Genomic DNA, 19,578 nt, shown 5'->3' on the forward strand with positions numbered 1-19,578 from the left:
ACACTTTGCCAGGTTCAATTTCCAATGGCGGCCTGTCCGGAGCCAGAGGTTCTTAGCACCCTCCACTGCATCACAGTTCCGACCACCACCTTGGTCTGTTGCTTCGCAGCTGCTGGAGACTGAGGGCCGCAGGTTAATTGGTTTGCTCATAGAAGGTTGTGGCCAAGTACTGCACCTGCAGGGTGGCCAAATCCTGCTTTGGTGAGGGAGTGTGTTGCTTGTTCTGGTCACTGAGATCAGGCCGCACCCCAGGCCTGGCAATTCCACCGACACATGGATTTTTTTTTTTTGCCCGGTGGAGAATTGCGCGGCACCAGAATTCGAACCCTGGTTCTCTTGCACGTGAGGCGGATGCTCTACCTCTACACCATTGCTGGTTAAAAGCCTCTTAGAAATTGTTCGTTGAATATCACTATTTGATTCGAATTTGTAGCTTTGAAAGTTTAGCCTGCGCTGCTTTAACTCTGTTTTAATGAACAAGAGAGGTTGTAATGACCTTATAACCAATGTTAGCAATGGTGTGACCAAAATTTGGCTGACATCTTGATTTCCTTCCCTTGTCCATCTCTTTCCATTATTCACGAGTTAAGAGCCATCAGCCTCTGAATGCTCCATGTACACAGTAATGACTGCGGGCGCGCAACCATGAGTCACCTTAAAGTTCCCAGAACACAATAAGTGTTTGCTTTTGCTGTGTGCCCTGTCAGAAAGCATTCATTCTAGGATGCAGTGCCACACTTCTAATGCACATTACGATGTCCAAGTGATGCTGCCCGCCACTGTGACGGCCAATGCAGGTACCTAAAAAAAACAAACAAAGTTGCCAACTCCCTCTTTCTGCCACAGCTTTGCCAGCCTCCCAGATTAGCAAAAAAGAAGGTTGAAAATAGTGACAACACACCCTCGCTTCACTGGGTCGTTGCTTGCGAATTTATTTCAAACTAACAGCTCGCCTGTGAAATGCGCTACTGGGTTCCTTGTTTGCCTGCCACTGCTTCAGGCATCCTTTCGTTTGATAATTAGCGGGCCAACATTATCACTACATTCTTCATTGTGCTTGTTGTGTGAACCATCGCAGTACGGAAACTGAAAAGGATAAAGGAACAAATTTGTAAGAAAAGACAAGAGATGAATACAGACTAAAATACAATTAGTGCAAACAAACTGCAATTTCAAATAACTGTTGACATGGCAGTATGCACTCTTAATGTACAGGGTGGTCCAGTTAAGCTGTGCCAAGCAGAAAAAAAAAACGACAATGCTGTAAGATTCGATGACCAAGTTAGCGTATCTTTCAGAAGTGCTGGACTTGCTATTTACAAAAAGATGAATTAGACCACTGTTTATCATGAACTTTAGTGCAGACTTTTCAATGTAAAAGATGTAGAGCATGTTGAGAAATGCTTATTTCAATCTTTTTTTTCAAAAGCAATTTTGGTGTGTGTCCTTTCTTTGAACCTAAAATCAAGTCGAGATTTAAAGGTTGTCACATGACTACAGTGGCTTTGAAACTTTGCTGAAACTACAGAAAAGGTCTCTCCTCGTTACTGTTCTTTCGCTGATTAAAGTTTGCTCCTCCAGCGCGAGTTTTTGGAGGAATTTTATAATACAAACTTTGGCTATATAGAACCATTTCGATACAACGAGGTTTCACTGCATAACCTTTAATAATTTTCAAATCAGCAGACATCATAAATGGTAAGGCAGAAATACTTTTCGTGTTTCTGCAATTTTTTTTCGCTTCTTTAAAAACATTTTCAGCTTTAACTGGTAATGACAAAACATACATTCATCAAGCTATATTTTGATACATTACATTTTACTTGGAAAATTTTTTTGTGAGAAATTTATACCAAGGACACTTCCAAAACGGCCTTTTTTCATGTCTCAGGAAAAAATTTCTAGCGCGAAAAGTTTTTGAGTTGTAAATTCAAAGTTTTGGTGCCAGTTTACAAACAAAATGGAAACATTTCATAAGTCCCAGAATGTTTTCATTACTTTTTCTCTAAGAGATACTGTCTTGCCAATTCATTTTTTGCGAGTTTACAGATTTTTTCCCCTACTATTCGCACTAAGTATTTGTGTTGAAATAAATGTCTTAAGAAAGCACATTCTACTGTATCATTTTCATGTAAATTTTGCTGTTTTACACCTTTCATATTTTGGTCGAAAAAATTATGTCTCAGACCTATCAATAACAGTCGTTATTCTCATAAGAGTTGAAGGGACAGTGAAATGATTCTGATGGTTATATTCTAATGAGGAAATTTGTAGAGGTGGTCTTTGTGAGTATTCAAGTCAAATTTAAAAGCTCTGCATGGACCCTATAATTTACAAATAATATTTAAAAACTGCTGCTCATAACCGATTAGGGCGACACCTCACCCCGATTTCTCAGCTTCCCGTATCCCGCTGACGTAAAGTAGGCAATCTGGGCGAGCCTTACCACTGGGCGTGCCCAAGTGATGTGGGTGTAACGGGGCACTGTGAGGTGCAGTCCCAACCCGCTTTCTTTATTTTTATTTTCTGTAGTGTCAGCATGTACTAGTTCAGTGGGGAGAGAAGAAGCAGTATTTAATTGCTGATATCTTCTGTATTAATGAAGCTAGCTTAAACATTTTTGCAGTGCAGTGACGAATGATGTAATACTGATCGTTTCTGTGCTTTTGCTAACTTCAGTACATATCATTTCATGGTCCCTTTAAGCTCCATGTGACATTCACCTCATCCCACTGAACACAGTTCACATGCACTATTGTTACCTTTTTGGACTTCCAGCAGCGGCAGAAGACAGCTTTGTTTCCAATGTCCTCAATATCAACCGAGTTCACAATTTTGGGATTGCTCATGTCAATCTGCAAATTCACTCGGCCCTTTGCTTTGCTGTATGACCTGTAGGCAAGGACAGCAAAGCCTAGAGCGGCAGCTGTGCCAATCCATGGCAGGAAGGGAAGAAGAGACTCCTTCGTGCCTGAAATGCAAGAAAAAGGACGGATTAAGTAATATCTTTAGTTTGCTGTCCTGCTCGTAAAATATGGTGGCAAGAAGTCGAGTTTTCATGAACAATATTTAACTAGGCAGCCACAAACAACAAAAATACTGATTTGTAACCTCATTTCCTTTGAGGTCCAACAGAAACAAGATACTGGACCTGCTTTTTTTTCTTCAACAAGAGAGCAAAAATTAAATTAAAATAATGTGTAATACATTAAAATTATTATTACACATTATTAAAATAACATGCAAGACAGTGAGATGCAGGTAGTATAGGTGTGGCCAATATATTACAAAGCATGCTTTAGCGTTTGAAATTTTCTCATGTGTTCTGCAGAGAAGACATGATAGTTTCTTGGGTTCATAGCGAGCACACCAACGGTAGGCAAGGTATGTATACAGTTCTTCCCAATTTTCACGTGGTAAGGAATGAAACGAGCTTGAGCGCTTAAGCATACTCTGTATTACTGTGGCCACGACTGCACTTATTACGTTTAGAACGCAGTGTGTTTTAGTTCACAGTTAATGCAACTGCAGCAAAATTCAGGTTTTCTGTACCCACAGCACAGATGGCGTGCTTGCACCAGTGCACTTTCAGTAGCAACTGAGTGTCACAATGCCTTCACTGCTTCATCCAGTGCTTCAAGTCCCTCGAGGAATCGAAATTAGAATGTGGGCTCTGTATTTGTACACACAAAGTTAAAATAAAAGAGAAGTGCTGTGGGGTTGAAAATGGGGAGATAAACACGTTCTCCCCACTTAACCGTGGCTGACACAGTTCAAAGCCGTGCGAACCCCACCCCGTGGTCGCGAGCGCTACCGAGCGCACGGCGACCACGGCGGGCCTTGCTCCGTGGGAAAAAAGGAACGACATCTGTGGCGCTGGTGTCGTTGCGACGCGAGTTAAAGTAACACAACTAAGGGGAGTGCGTTGCGGGAAAGCGAACGCAGGGGACGAAGGCGTCCCCTCAGTGCATACAAGTGTATGAATCGAAGCAATATGAAAGCCAGTACTAATAGCGTGCTGTCAACCACTTCTCAAGTATAGGTAAGAAGTACAGTGCTATTTTGGAGTGCTAGCTTTTAAGACAAAGGTTCCTGGCATCCACTTAGTAGTAGCAGCTGTCAACACTGAGTGTCCGCGATCACGTGACCATCCCTTGCTCGTGACTCGCACGAATTTTGCTGTCACCAGGTGAGGTGTGCAGTTGCAACAAGGTGCCGCTGAACTCATTGCGACAGCGCTCAAAATAACACCCTGAACTCACTGCATGGTGCACCACCCTCCACGCCTGTGCAGTAGCAGCTGTAGTGCTTATGAAAAAGCTACCAGCATCGATGTGGCACACCAGTCAATATATGGGGAGGCCATGAATGTAGTCAAAGTGGAGCACTGTGCTCTGAAGGCAGCACATATGCAGAAGGTAGACAAACAAGCAGTGGGCTAAACATATGGCAAATGATCTTGGAGCACTGACTACAAGCACGCTGCGCGACCAGATGCTGAACTCCGTGAAAAGACCTCTGTCGCACTATAAATACAGCGTTGTAGTAACTCTCCAAAAACGGAAACGCAATCGTCAACCACTTATGTACAGCAGCAGCACCCAAAGCAAATGCGACAATTGGAATAGCACAAGGTAGACCAGCTAGTGCTCATCTACATTCCTCTAATGAATTAACACAATCACTGTGTCATGAGTTACCGGTGGGTCACGCAGTGTATCTGCGCTGTGTGGCCACAAATACTACTCACACGTGATGAAGCCACAGAAAGCTCAGGTTTTTCAAACAGCCTGCGAAAAGCACACATGCCAGGTCGCTATTGCCATCTGTTCACTGCTTCAAGATTGCTTTGCGTGTGACTCATTGGTGAGTCACACTGCACTGAAGAAAATTTGCAGGTGGCCTACCAGTGAGCTACGACACACACGGATCAGGGCTTTGAAAATAGCTGCCGCAGTGAACGTCTCAAGTCTGCTGCAGAAGTAAAAATAAATTTTGCTCTTAAATGTTAAGTGTTCATCTTCATACTGTGGACACGTGTACAAAAATATCTAACATGGCTTCACGAAAAGGAACCATACACTTCCATATCCTTTGCATGCAAACAATGCATTTCTTGCATGCTGTACTGTTAATATCAGTTTTCTTAACTCTTTTCCTAACTCCTTAAATGGCTATGTGCTATGGCACATCTGTCAGAATGGGAAGCTTCATAGCAGGCTGCCTGCAGGAGAATTTGCAGAATGAATAATTTATAAAAGTGCCAAACTCATCACTGGTCAAACATCATCAGGCACAGTTTAAGGGAAGTTTCAGAGGTAATCAAAGCTGTAGTAGAAGGCACGGAAAGCTGTTAGCCAGACTGCTGTCTTAAAGGTCCTTGAGGACCTTGAAATTGCCTCCACAATAGGTGGAGGCCACTTCAGCCATCTTTGGCACTGTATGTAGCCAGTCCGAGTATTATTATACTTTCTTCAATTGAACAATTAAATAAATTGAAAAAACTAACTTCTTAGCCACTGCGTTTCCAGCAAAAATTCCAGTGCCAAATTGTACAGTGTCCCAAAAACCTCTAATTCATCAAGTTTTATTTTGACGTGTGCTGCAATTAGCTTTTTCTGCATTGGAAAGGAAGTGTGCGAAATATGAAAAAAAGAAACTCCAAGCGACCATGTGCTCGCGAGGCACAGCAGCAACCCTCTCAAATGTGGAATTCGTGAACATAGTCGCGTTCGATCGGTGCTGCGAATGTGGCGGGGCGAAAACAATAAGGTGGGCTTTACCGGCAGAACAAAAATAATACCTTCAACCTGGCCGCATTCAGTAAGGAAAATTACTGACGCACTAGCTCCCAACAGTGATGCGCAGGCCAAAACAATATACAAGTGTTCCTAGTCATGGCTGGGCGTTTCGTCTGTCAGGCTGGAGAAAATTTCACAAGTAAAGCAATGTATCAGAAAACAAAGATGCCACATGCGAGATGGCAAACGCTATCCAGGGACAACTGTTTTTGGCAATGCAGCACAGGCTAGGCAGGAAAGGAGACTGGCCTTTGTCTCCGTGCCATAGGGAATGGGCTTCTCAGCCCTAGTGACCTGCACAGTCTCTCCAACTTCCGCCCCTTTCATCCCCCCACACACCTAGCCTGAACAACAACCCACAGTAGAACGGGGCCAGGACACAGGTGTTACTTAAAATTTAGCTTCCAGCACCCATTTCATTGCTTTCGCCGTCGTTTTTTTTAAAACTGACATTCGCGGCGAATGTGGCTACATTCACGAATTCCTTGTTTGAGAGCGCCGCTGTCATAGCACACGAGTGCATGGTCACGCGAGATTTTTTCATATTTTGTGTGTTTCATAAAAACTGATGGTGAATTGACATTTTTTGGGGTGCTCTAAAATTTGGCACTGGAATTTGCACCAGAAACACAATAGCTTTAAAAAGTTAATTTTCAAATTTAGCAACATATAAATACTCTGACTTGCTACATACAGTGGTCAAAAACATAGTTGAAGTTGCCTAAACCTATTTATGCAACAGTGTATTTTTAAGGCGGGGGTACCACGCTTTCGTGGCCACTGGCCATTTCTCACAATGCTTGCGCTATCGCTGTAGTCCTTCCACTTGTGATAGAAAGATAGGTTTTAGCTCATTAGATAAATTTATTTATATTTCAAGCATATGTATCACTAATAGCAATAATTCCTGGTACAAGTACAGTGAGCAAGAAACTTGTTTGACTTGCCTGCTTGCGACAAGTTAAAAAAAAAATCTACTGCACCACAAAAAGGGCTGATTCTACACAGTTTTAATGAAATGTTAATTCAGATATTTTGAAAGAGGTTTTTGGCTCCAGTTGACAGTTATTTAGAACCAGCGCTCTAAAAGAGACCACAAATGATAAAAATGACATGTTAAAGGCTCAACAGTTTCTCACCTAATTGACAAACCATATGCATGTTTGGCACATTTGTGGAACGTGCATATTTGCTTAAAGGTGCACTGAAGAAGAATCTGAACTCCTCTTTTTGCCGCAGGAACTCGATCTACACGTTCCGAGCATTCTTAGAAACTTCGACTTATTGCCCTGTGTGGCCGATTTCACTAATTAAATCGAATTAACGTCCAGCTCCCGCCTTCATTTTTTTAATTCTCCCCGTACGGTGGGCAGAGTCGACCAATGCGTGGAGTGCCTTTCAGCCAGCTTCGTGAAGGCTTTGCTTTCGCCTTATTTTGTTTTTTAGGTTTCCGTCAATAAATAGTTTTATTCGCAGATAATATAGCCGCAAAATAAGCCCGCAGAAATAAAAATATGCGCGGACTATTTACTTCTACGGATTACTACGTGTTACTCCGCCGATGGCAGAGCGCAGAGCTGCCACGGGACTGGGTGAAAGGCACTCCATGCGTTGGTCGACTCCGCCCACCGTACGGGGAGAATTAAAAAAAAAAAAGGCGGGAGCCGGACGTTAATTCAATTTAATTAGGGAAATCGGCCACACACGGCAATAATTCGAAGTTTCTAAGAATGCCCGGAACGTATAGATCGAGTTCCCGCGGCAAAAAGACGAGTTCAGATTCCTCTTCACTGCACCTTTAAGTGCGCAAAATTTTTATGAGCTACACTTAGGAGCTCTTCTGCTTTCTTTGCTCAAAGTTAACCGTAATCGGCGAAACACTACCCATGCTGGTCCGGTGGCACAGTAACAGACAAAAAAAGGCAGCCCTTGGTTCTGTAGTTCTTCCATGTGCATGCAAACTGAGAATACTAAAGACTCCACTGCTTTTTCTACTTGAGAATAAAAACACACCAGCGAGCACTTTCTTTAATGCGAAGCACAGTTTAGTCAGCACCCCCCACTTCTTTTACACCTCTGCGCAATGGCAAGCACAGGATTAGAGTATTTTCCATCCAGTAAAAGTGGGCTTAACCAAGTAAAATTCAGAGCATGTATGGCTCAGAACTTGTTCCTTCTTGTCGCCGAGAAAACATATGCCCTTTCCACCTCAACATTTGCAGCCGTTTCAATATCGTATCACCAAAGCAATGTTAGTCAGCTGCTCTATTTCTGTAAAACAAAGAAAGAAAAGCAGCAATGTTGAGCGGTACAGCGGTCATGGTACTGGCACAGCTTATTACTCACGCTCACCATAATCCCAATACCCCAGACCACCAGCAAAGAATGGGGAGGTGAGGGGCCTGTTAGGATGTGTATGCGAAAGCCAACAGTTGCTTTCAAAGACTTCCGGCTTCTTTTGTACACATTAACAAAGATCATTCAATGCTAACCATCATAGGCCCTATTACTGACAATGACTGATTTAAAAAAAAGAGCATGGTTGCTACTGCACCATTAAACTTCTTCCAAAACATTTTTCTGAAGAAATTTATTTACCAAGCAAGCACTCCCTCTGCATAGCAGCGAAACTAGGCAAGTTATAAAAAAATTTCAGCAAAGCAAGACTCCAAATTTACTTTCAAGTACTGTTTATGCATTTTTCCGTATGATGCCAACAACCATCCCACGTCAATTTTTTTTGTTGTTGTTGTTCTCATCCAACCGAAAAGCACAAAATGGTACACTGTCAGAATATTTTTAAACAAATATTGTGAACTTCCTACTTACTTGACAGATTTATCTGACTTCAGCTGTTGCTGTAGTTTAGAACAGAAGTATACTGATGTTTGCAAAATGAACAGTTCACAAAAGACTTATTACCAGTTCCAAAAATTGGCCTTATTCTGCAATTAGGTACCAAATTGTGCAATAAGGCCCTCCAGATAAAAACATGTAGCACAATCCATTAGATACACCAGTCTCTGATAATGTTATTTGGAAATTTTAACTGGTTATGTTTAGCTTTAATATTGAGAGCTGAACTGATCTGTAAATGGCACCATAATGTGTCTCCACTGCATAGCATACACATGCTGCATCCAAGTTCCCAGTGTGTTCGTGCATTTGAGCTCAAAGTCAGGCAAACAAGTCTTATGTTTCCACAGTGTTGGAGGGTAAATAATTGTAAGCTTCTCAAGTATATAGACATGTTTTGCAATCTCTATCAGAAGAAACAAATTGCCAATCTCGAAGTTAATAAAGTGGAAAGGAAGACAGAATGTACCAGGGATGAGCTTATAACTTAGTATATGGAGCTAAGCCCATAGAAAGCCCACTTGAAATCACCAATATACCAATCGCAACACACCCAAACAGAGAAGGAAACTAATGAAGCATGCCTGAGCATTTCCCTAGTTTTACTGCCAGGTTACGAAATAAACTGTTCACAGGTGGAGCATCAGTACTCCACAAAGAGGAAAACATACTAAGTTTATAGACCTGCAGTATACAGGCTGAAGCAAGCATCATGCTCACTCAATGCATGTTTTGGCTAGGAAAAAATATATAGCGTCTAGGCCAGCAGGTGAACACAGTAATGCTCCATTCTGATTAATCAGAGGGCGATCATGTTATCACACATTTGCGGTATCATTGAGTTTTTTTACAAAGACAAATTACTATTACTACTGTTACTGCTGCTACTGCTACCACTACTACTGCTACTACTATTACCTCCAACATCACCACGCCCACTACATAATGAAGCCATAAACTCTGAAAAATGTACCTGATACAGCTCCTGCATTAAAAACAGCAGCCTGGCAAGCCACCTTCCTTCTTTTTTACTACAGCCTTGGCTGCTCTTTGAAACATCCCATCAGGCTCTGTTCTACAAAGTCTTACTGGAGGACCGTCTTGATGAATTACCCATGCTGCGAATGGGATAGTTGCCCAATTTGAAGTAAATCAGCTGTTTAGGGCAGAGCCTGAACTCTCCACATGTGAGAAACTAAAGAGAAAAAAAAATCCTAGTTTCTCTTAGTTCCCACTGTTAGAAACAACCTCAAACCAAGTGATGGGCCACATTTATGTTTATTAAGCAAACCCCACGAGCACTACGCTGGGTGACAAGGAATCATTGCAGATAACATTCATACAATCACAAAGAGGCATAACACTTTGGCTCTGAGATTAGAGCTGATGCCTTTGTCACAATGAATCAAACAAAAAACCAGCTCCAACAGTGGCCACCTACGCAAGTGATTACTCATGCCCACATTAAAAAAACTGCAAAAAGCATGCCCAAGCTCTTCCTTACCAAAATGAAAGTATGTCAAAATTGAGCAGGGTGTATTGTTGGGCTAGCTGGTTGAGTACAGTCATTACGGAATGCACAGCGCTGGCAGACGAGGGACATAGATGAGAAGGCAGTTGTGTGTTGAACCATAAGACGGCAGCACAAACTGACTACCAACTGTTTGTTCTGAAGCAACCCAGCACATCATAAAGCCATAACACAGACCACATGTCAGTCAGGGAGCCAATGAAGCCCCAAGGCAAATGGCAAAAAAAAAAGTAGTAGTATGTTTTCTTTTTCATTACACGGCTAACAATAGCAAGGCCAAAGGGCGGTGTCAAGAAACAAAAGGCATGGTAAGCGAGCATCAAAAAGCACTAAAAACAGCGAAGCAAAAGCAGAGTCACATTCTAAAAAAATTACTAGCAGTTAAGCATTGCTAACCATGAAATATTGTGCGAAAGCAGGTTTTTACACGTGGTTTTGCCACGTACCTGTAAGCGCATTTGAAACTGCTGACAGTTTAGTATTGCTAACCATGAAATATTGTGTGAAAGCAGGTTTTTGCAGGTGGTTTTGCGACGTACCTGTAAGCGCGATTGAAACTGCTGACAGTTTAGTATTGCGAACCATGAAGTATTGTGTGAAAGCAGGTTTTTGCAGGTGGTTTTGCGACGTACCTGTAAGCGCGATTGAAACTGCTGACAGTTTAGTATTGCGAACCATGAAGTATTGTGTGAAAGCAGGTTTTTGCAGGTGGTTTTGCGACGTACCTGTAAGCATGATTGAAAGCGCGTTTCCTCTCCTTTCGTGACTTGTGCACAGATGGAAGTTGATGAAGACGACAATGTGCAATGCACAGTGCGAGTGTGTGTTGCAGTCTAATGCGAGGCGTGATTGGCTGCAGTGATAGCATAGTGCTCTCGTGCAGTGGCCAGCGAAGCTGATATGTTCACGCTGCCATGGGCTCCAAACCCAGTCACGGCAATATTTATTTTATCTCTCCAGGTTGACCAAGGTCACCGGCATTCAAAGTCTCGTTTACTTCTTGCCATTTTCTGCATCACGTGACTAACTCCAGAGGCTTCACCACACACTGGCATTTTCCAGGTTGGGAGGCCAATAGTGCTTTCGTGATCAAACAGATAAAAGCTTATACAATATTTAGGAAGGCCAACAAATAACGCAGCTAAACAGTAAAAACATTAATAAACCGTAATCAGGAGGCAATCCGAAAAGAGCTAAAATTCGCTAAAACCATCAAAGCAAAGGCAAAGCCAGACAGGTAAAAGGGGCCAACGTTCAACCATCACGGAAGGCATCAAGAATGCCAGTAGAGCACCTGGCACAATGAGGACAAGAACAAATACATTAAAAATGTGTTCAAGAGATAAACGTATGAAAAAAGGTAAAAAAACAAACAAGCAAACCGGAAGACACCTTTCTAACCACTGCAATCTGCCTCGCCATACCTGAAGGCCTTTATCAGCAAGTATGAGGTCTTTGGTGATGGCAAAGCACAGAAAAGGGAAGTGATTGAGGCTCATCACATTGCGAAGGCAGGTGACTCGTGTTTTGGTAGATCAGTCTCATTGCACGAAAAGAAGAAATGCGTTTGTTGGATCGTGCCTAGATTTTTTCCGTTTCCTTGATCTTGAACACGCTTGTGTCAATGCAGTTCCTCTTCCCTCTATGCACGTGACCAGTGCATTTACTTCTTTTAATGTCTCTTCATACATTTCATCTTCATGGACACATTTTTAATGTATTAGTGCTCGCCCTCATTGTGCCAGATGTTTTAATGGCAGTCTCGATGCCTTCTATAATAGTTGTACATTTGTCCATTTTACCTGTCTGACTGCCTTTGCTTTGGCAGCTCCAGTGAATTTTAGCTTTTTTTGGATTGACTCCTGATTACGGTTTATTAATGTTTTTAAAACTGTTTAGCTGCGTTATTTGTTGGCCTTCCTAAATATTATATAAGCTATTTTTAGTACGTTTTCGTGCTTGCTTGCCATGCCTTTTATTGTTTTCTTGACACCACCCTCTCACCTCGTTACTGTTAGCCATGTAGATGAAAATGAAAAAGAAAGTACTTTTCTTTTTTTTTACCATTTGCCTTGGGGTTTCATTGGCTCGCTGACTGACATGTGGTCTATGTTACGACTTTTTAATGTGCTGGGTTGCTTCTGAACAAACATTTGGTAGTCAGCGTCCGCCCTGTCTTCAGTGTCACTTTTACGCTGCCCTCTTGATTCAAGTATGCACCAACTAGCTCAAACATAAATTTTAGTTGTGTGTCCTTTTTGTCCACCAAAGCTGCACATTCCATAAAGCCAAAATTTTGGAGATTTTAATCCACGAACTGGATGCACTGCACAAGCGACACCGAGCAGGGTAACCGACCTCAAATGTCTGTTGCACAGTGATAACACTGCAAAACTGGCTGCAATCTTTTTAGCTCTACGTTGCACCAGTCACAGTAGTGGTTATCCCATAATGATAATGGCAATAACTGTTAGCCTGAGGTGCGACTCGCAGCTGAGTTCCATTAGGGCAAGAACTTATTTAATGTCGAGACCGTCCTCGTACTACGTACCTAACCCAGTCGCGAAGAAGTCACACACAAACACACACAAAAAAAGAAACGTGCAGTTTTCTGCGGCCGCTCAACGGTCAGAGGACTGTGCAATTGCAGCAATTACACAGCCGTAAACTAACTGCTATCGGCTGGCAAAAAGTGGAAACAACGGACCAGCCAACACAGGTGCTCACGGCGCACAGACTCTCGTGTACAGACAAATGAGGTCGTGAAAGTGCCTGCCGTCGACCTAGTTGTCGATCTGAGCAATCTAATACGTCAGTACGTTCGCGAAGAGCTCTAAATTTCATCATGGGTGCTGATAGGTGGTTCGGGCAACTTTTCTGCAACCCCCCGCATGACTGCTTTTAATCAGTTTTCCTGGTGGCTCACTTTCACGTGCGTGCACGTAGCACGGATAGTCCACCATGGCCGAACACTACTTGCCCCACGTCTATTAATATTGTTTTTTAACAGGTCACATGCGTCCTTGATATACTGCTGTGAACTAGCGTAGTACCTACATACATACATACGCCACGTCTGGTTTCGTTGTGCAATTCCAACAAAAATCATTTGGCGGTGCCTGAAGTAGGCAACGCCGAAAAAAGTTCCGTCCATCAAGGTTTCTGTTTCTTCTTATACACTGTGCATCGGTACAGGTATACGTGAAACCCGCAATTACTATTTTGGTCCCTCCCAAGTAAGCTTTCCGAGACCAGGGTTCAGGAGCCTGAGAGGGCATAACAGTGCACTGAGATTAGTAACAAAAACAGTTACCGAGCGCCGATGCATTATTTTCAACCCTGCATATGAAGCTTAATGCTTGTAATTTGTGTTATCTAATCCTGGTTACGTCGTGCACCACGCTGAAACTTACACCACGATAATGAAACTCCACGAACTCTCGTGGGGTCAAACTTTGTGAACACAAGTTTCCGTAAGTTTCAACAAATAGATGTATGGAACAGAGCATCAAGTTAGCGTCATCAGGTGAAAAAATCTTACTCATTTGGTCCGATGACACCCAAGCCTCAACAAGTAACCAGAGCAAGCGGAATGTTACCGGAGATCGCACCGAGCCAACAGTTGCAACTAACAACTCAACAATACAGCGGCTGCAGCGTGCTGCACGCTGCCCTACGCAGAGCGCGATACGCGGACGCGCGTGAGATCGCGAAACATTAAATAACAATATTTAAAATAAAAAACGCCCAAATAGTGCTCTAAAAAATTGTTACAATTTATTGTAATTTTTGCCGTGTTAAATTATTGTTAAGTCGTCTGCAAGAAAATCATTAAGGACAGTTAGCACGCGCCAGTCCGCCGCTGCTGCGCAGGGCGACGATTGTTTAGCAGTCGGAATCAGAGGGGTAGGCTTACTTGTCATGGCTTTGAAGAGGATCAACAAGGTAATATTAAGGTTTTCAGCATTTATCAAGGTTCTGTTCCTTCGCTGAGGGTTTTGTGGGGCGCACATGGCGCAAATATCGCAGATGCGCCCGTAAGGTCGTGCTTCAGACCGTCGCCGTGTCAAGGTGGTTGTAGGCCTACCTGCGCACCGGCTCGAGTGAATGAAAGCCTTCTTTTTTGCCATCCTTGGGCCGTATCTTGCACATAATCGGTCGTTCGTGCGCAGTACATGTGTTTCTCATTTATTCACCCTTTACAGTGCGATGATAATCGTCGATAGGACGTTTCTAGTGTTAAACGGTGTCCCGGTGCTAGAATGCCAGTGAGCCGACAGCTTGAGCTGCCTACCGGATTGTTCTGAACAGGCCGTTCCCCGTGATAGCGTGCTCAACACTATTGTGCAATTACTTCAAACGCTCTGGGGAAGTAGAAAAGTATGCTGCTCATGTATTGCGGCCGATGTCTCTGATCGAACGTGACACCGCTAATCTGGAATGTTCCTCGCACCATTCAAACTGAGTTTCTGGCGGTTACATTGAGCAGATTTGCGTTGCGCGCCGGCGTTGTTTCGTCAGTTTTGTCATTTCTCATGAATTTGGTTGTGTCGCGCATTACGTGAGTATTTAGGAATTATTGAACATATCCTAGGACCGTCTCAGTACTGTCTCCGCGTTCGAGATTTATGAAACGAAAAGGAAAACGGAATGGCGCCTTTTTCGCACAAAATGCGAATAGTGCTACGTATACGTGCTTTTACGCGTTGAGTCACTATTCGCGATGGAAGTGCCGACAGCGGACGTCGCATCGAACGCGTGCTGGCGTTTCGAATCTTGGCGGTGCTTGTGTAGGGATGTTCTGTGGCGGTGTCCGGCGGCAAGTGGGATTTCTTTGAGAGCCAGTATTGTAACGTGTAGTAAAGCTCATTTATCATTGTAGTCGATACTGACTTGCTCGCTGTGGACGCTCTTATAGTGGCACTGACCTTCAAGAATGCGCGACGGGCATTTGTTCAAACCTGTTAGACGTCGGCAAGCGTCCCCCCTTCCCCCGCGATTTTTCTTTTTTGTATCGATCGTTGTGGCCGATGCTACTAATCGCGTCGCCTCGTTGCACCTTTGTGTTCAACTCTGCGTGTGGTACACCCACTGCGGGTGCTGCTGCTTGCAGTCTTTTGGCAGCCTCCGTGACTGAACAGCGAAACTGAAGCCTTTAGCCTCTCGTGCATTCAGTTCGGAGATGCGAACCAAAAACGTGTTCGTGTTTGGTGTATGCTGTTGCGGTTGGAGCTCATTTGTTTTCCTCCATTTCTCTCAAGGAATTGCAGGACCTGGGACGAGATCCCCCTGCCCAGTGCTCAGCGGGCCCTGTAGGAGATGACTGTGAGAGTTTTGTTGATTTTTGTTGCCGATAGTTCCTCAGTGTTTGGCTTTGATGTGGCATCTGTCTACGCAATGCTGTGCATAAAGTCGCTGGCAGTCACTTTCTGCACATGCGTGTATGCTTAAAAGGCATGCGCAATTCTGTGGGCATTGTATGTGCTTCGTCATGGTGCATCAAAGTGGCCTCAGCTGCTCTGATGTTGTTGTAAATTCCTCCAAGCATAGAAGCAAACTGTGCTGCAAACTGTGCCCGTGTGCTGTGCGATGTCAGTGCACATTAAAGAACCCCAGGTGGTCGAAATTTCCGGAGCCCTCCACTACGGCGTCTCTCATAGCCTCAGTCGCTTTGGGACGTTAAACCCCAATAAACCAAACCAAACCAAACTGTGCTTGTTCAGATGGCATAGGCTTTGAGCGTGCTTGTGTACTCTAGCTTATGTGGCTCCTAATGACAGTGTTTTATTAACTGTTTGCTCTGGTGTAAAGGATGCACTACATAGTTTGTTGGCAGTGCATTTGCTCTGATGAACAATCCCAAGTCATGTCTGATGTGTTCCAGAAGCCTTTCGTACCATTTTGATTTGCTGAAAAGTTGTCATTGAAGTAATTTATTATTACCCCCCCCCCCCCCCCCTTTTTTACTGATTAAGTGATCGTAGGTTTTGGGTCGTCAGTGTAGTGTCTACGGGGTTAGATGATTGATATAAATTACGTTGAAACCCAGTGTTATGGCTTAGTCTTGCTGCCATAGTCAACTCCGAGTAGTTGAAATTAATCCGGAGCCTTACACTAAGGCATCCCTCATAGCCCATGCATTTCTTTGGCACTTCAAACCACATGTACCATATCAGTAGCCAGGCATGCACAATGTGCACAATTACTGCTGTCTTGCACCTGCCTATTTTGTAGCCAGCCTGATATGTGGTGTAGCTGTAGTTTTAATGACATGCTCTCATTGCTAATTGCAAACTCCTCAAGGGTATAGATTAAGTTAGGATTTAATTTCAAGGAACTAAAAGTGTGGCTGTTTTTCTTCCTAACATTTTAGCAGTTCCAAGAAGGGCAGCAAAAACTGTGTTCTGTCTCATGAATACATGTAATGCCATGGACACTATGTCAGTGCACCACACAGAAATTTTTGCTGTGCTGCTTGTTTTTAACATGCAGGCCAATGCTTCATCCATGCAAGCAATCCATGTATTATACCTTAGTTTTAACTAGACGATTGGAATGGCATACATTAGTGCTCAACGTGACCTGGAAGTGTCTTTGTGGAGGGGTGTAACCCTAGCGAGTTTTGTGCTGGACTGATGCAAGCTGTTGGGGAACTTTTCTTTTTGTTTTCATCAAGATTAGTCTTTCAGTGCTGCAGTGCATTTATCAGTTCATGTGTGCTACTGCTTGCGAGCTCTAAATGTGGCGCACATTGTACGTAGAGTTTAGGGCCATTATTGCTGGTGACCGAAAAGGGGGGTATGTACCACAGCTTTCTTTCGGGTGGTAGCAGCTTTGGCTGGTTTGCTTATTTGCTTATGTTTCTCTTGCTTTACAGTATTCCATTGGCAGGCTACAATTATGGGACCCGTAAGTGGCTCTGCTTTGTTGCTATTTTTTGTGAATTTGTGTTTTGTTAACATGGGGTAGTCACCTGGATGTGAGAGTAGCTCGGTAGTTTTGTACACCATGGAAGACGCTTCTGAAGGCCGTCTTTAACGAAGAGGTAGATAACTTGCGCAATTTGCCCGTGATTTTAAGTTATGCGAGGGTTGAGACTGACTGTGCCTAGGGGCTACGCATTGACTGGCGCAAGTTTAATGTGTGGTCCTGCTGAAAGTTAAGTGATTTTCTTTGGCATATTACGGCTCATGGAGACTCTTATCTGTGTGTCACTATGACTGCTAACAACCGGTGCGTTTGTCCTCTTGCTTCTTTTTAGCCTGATAGCCCCTACCAAGGTGGTGTGTTCTTCCTCACGATCCACTTTCCGACAGACTATCCATTTAAACCGCCCAAGGTAGGATTCCTGTTGCGTATCATTGTCCCATCACACTTAGGGGTGTGCATAAGGAGTGCATGAAGCAGCTTTGTGAGAAATTTTGATTGGATGAAATATGGTTGTTGTGAACACTGCTGCTACTGAACTTGTTCATTGTGTTTATTTAATCAAATTGCAGAAGAATCTGGTTTGAATTTAAGCTGGTGGGTTTTGGTTTGGTTTTATTTCTCTCAAGATGGATGTGAACGCTTTACAATTTGAAGACCTTGGGTGGCTAAAATAATGAACTTTAATAAAGTCTTAACAAAACTTCTTGTTCTTCAGGATTCTTGTTCAGCACCGTGCAGCTCAAGAATGAAGCGGCAGATGTCCCTCAAAGGAGGCTGCCCAGCTAATGACAGCAACCTCTGCCACATGTGCATTTGCTAAGTGCTGCCTCTACCTTGTTCCAGATCGGCGATCTCTTCGAGCACGCTGATCCAGCATATCGTCCTTCCTGCGTGACAACGGCTGCTGCGTGTGTGACCATTAGTGACTGCACCTTGGAAGCAGTGCCACTGGACTCTGCATAAAAAGTGGACCAGCGCATCCTCATGTGGCAGTTGCTAAGAATCATCTTTACCTTGCTGTAGGTTGGTGGTCTCATCAAGCACAGACAGATCTGGCATATCTTCATTCCTACATGTCTACAGTGGCTCCATGTGTGTCCATTTGTGACGTCGGGATGGAAGCATCACCAGGCCCTACATAAGGACTGAACCAGCAACACCACGTCGCGATTCTTGGTCGCAGATCACAGTTGCTGAGTTTCACAGTTACTGTGCTCTAAGGTAGGCAGTTAGCAGCCAGTTTGCAGCTTTACTGCTCACTTGTTGCGGCTTTTGATACCATATACTTTCTGGCTCTTTCCTTGCATCATAGGTATTGATGTGAGCTCATAACCACGCCCTTATTGTCCTTTGCATGCAGACGGCGTCATTCCTCTAAAGCTGATTGTTTCAGTGGTGGTGCCTGCCCAGTCCATCCTTTTGGTTCACTCCTTTGGTGTTATTGGTGTCAATATGCCTATGTTTGCTTTTACTGCCTGCTGGAAATGTAGAAGGGTTAGTTCAGATGGGCTTTTGACGTGAGGCTGTCAAGGTATAACTGGCACAGCAAGTAGCAGTTGGTCAAGCAGCTGTCCTCAAGGGTGAATTGCATGTTTCAGTTTGGCCTGTGCATCTGACGTGCATGCAGTGAAAAGGGGAACAATGTTTGGAGGGTCCCATCGCTGAAAAATAGTGTAGTTGCATAGTCTTGGTTTTACCGTATTTACTTGCATAATAGGTACACCCCCAGTTTGGTCGCGAAAAATCAGGTTTTTTTATTTCTGCACATAATAGGCGCACCCCGAACTTGGCACTGTGATCAATACTGTATTTACATGATTGCAAGCCGACGCCTCGCCGCCTCCCCCTTCCCGCCCCCAATCTTTATTTTAAAAAAGTTTTTGCTGAACTGACTACTAGTCCTCACTAGTGCTGCTTCCGTCGCAGCTGCTGCGGACCCACACGACGTACGACATCGCGTAGAACAGCTGCACAGTTTTCAGGGATGCTCACTTTAAATGTCTGTTTGGAAAGCTTCATCTCCAGCCGGAAACGTTCCTGACTTAACCCCGCGAAAACCTCGGCGCTTGGAGTCGCGTACGAAAATTTAGGCACGCCACAGTCGCAACTGCCGCACTTGTCAGCCACGTCGAATTTCCGACCTGCCGCACGCTTGCCGTGTTCAAGAGCAAACTCCCAGCCATGTAGCTATTAAGGTGCTTGCCCGTCGAGCTAAAACAGCAACGCTCAGCGGCAAAGCCACAACCACGAACTAACACGCTATAGCAGATCCTGGCACTTGACAACCTGGTGATGCTAATGGTGATATGGATAGCAAAAGCTCGCGGTGGAGGAAAACGATGATGAGCTTGGCCTCAGGCGCCCTCCATGGGCGGCGTCCGGAAGCTCCTGTGCACGTGTGTGGCTTCCGCGATCAAGCGCCCGTTGCGCGCAGCCGGAGCTGATCGCGGAGGCCTCGGC

The 19,578-nt window shown here is 44.0% G+C and overlaps 2 protein-coding genes across 2 annotated transcripts in view; one reads left to right on the top strand and one right to left on the bottom strand.

Annotated features, from left to right (window-relative positions):
* Positions 1-907: 907 nt before the first annotated feature.
* On the bottom strand, positions 908-13,877 carry Cisd2 (CDGSH iron sulfur domain 2). The gene is made up of 3 exons (XM_089583229.1): positions 13,730-13,877; positions 2,763-2,971; positions 908-1,086 (listed from the first exon to the last, which is right to left on the bottom strand). Exons 1-3 carry the CDS (start codon positions 13,731-13,733, stop codon positions 997-999), a joined length of 303 nt encoding a protein of 100 aa, XP_089439355.1. The 5' UTR covers positions 13,734-13,877; the 3' UTR covers positions 908-996.
* A 165-nt stretch (positions 13,878-14,042) lies between these two features.
* Positions 14,043-19,578, top strand: part of LOC149354256 (ubiquitin-conjugating enzyme E2-17 kDa) — a 31,531-nt gene continuing 25,995 nt past the window's right edge. The window contains exons 1-4 of the mRNA XM_089583228.1: positions 14,043-14,133; positions 15,450-15,513; positions 17,066-17,097; positions 17,450-17,527. Of these exons, the coding sequence (XP_089439354.1) occupies positions 14,110-14,133; positions 15,450-15,513; positions 17,066-17,097; positions 17,450-17,527 (198 nt within the window). The 5' untranslated portion in view covers positions 14,043-14,109. The remainder of the gene's footprint in view (positions 14,134-15,449; positions 15,514-17,065; positions 17,098-17,449; positions 17,528-19,578) is intronic.

This window comes from Amblyomma mixtum, chromosome 3 (genome assembly GCF_055824585.1).
Source record: "Amblyomma mixtum isolate Tamu chromosome 3, ASM5582458v1, whole genome shotgun sequence".
Taxonomy (NCBI): Eukaryota; Metazoa; Arthropoda; class Arachnida; order Ixodida; family Ixodidae; genus Amblyomma; species Amblyomma mixtum.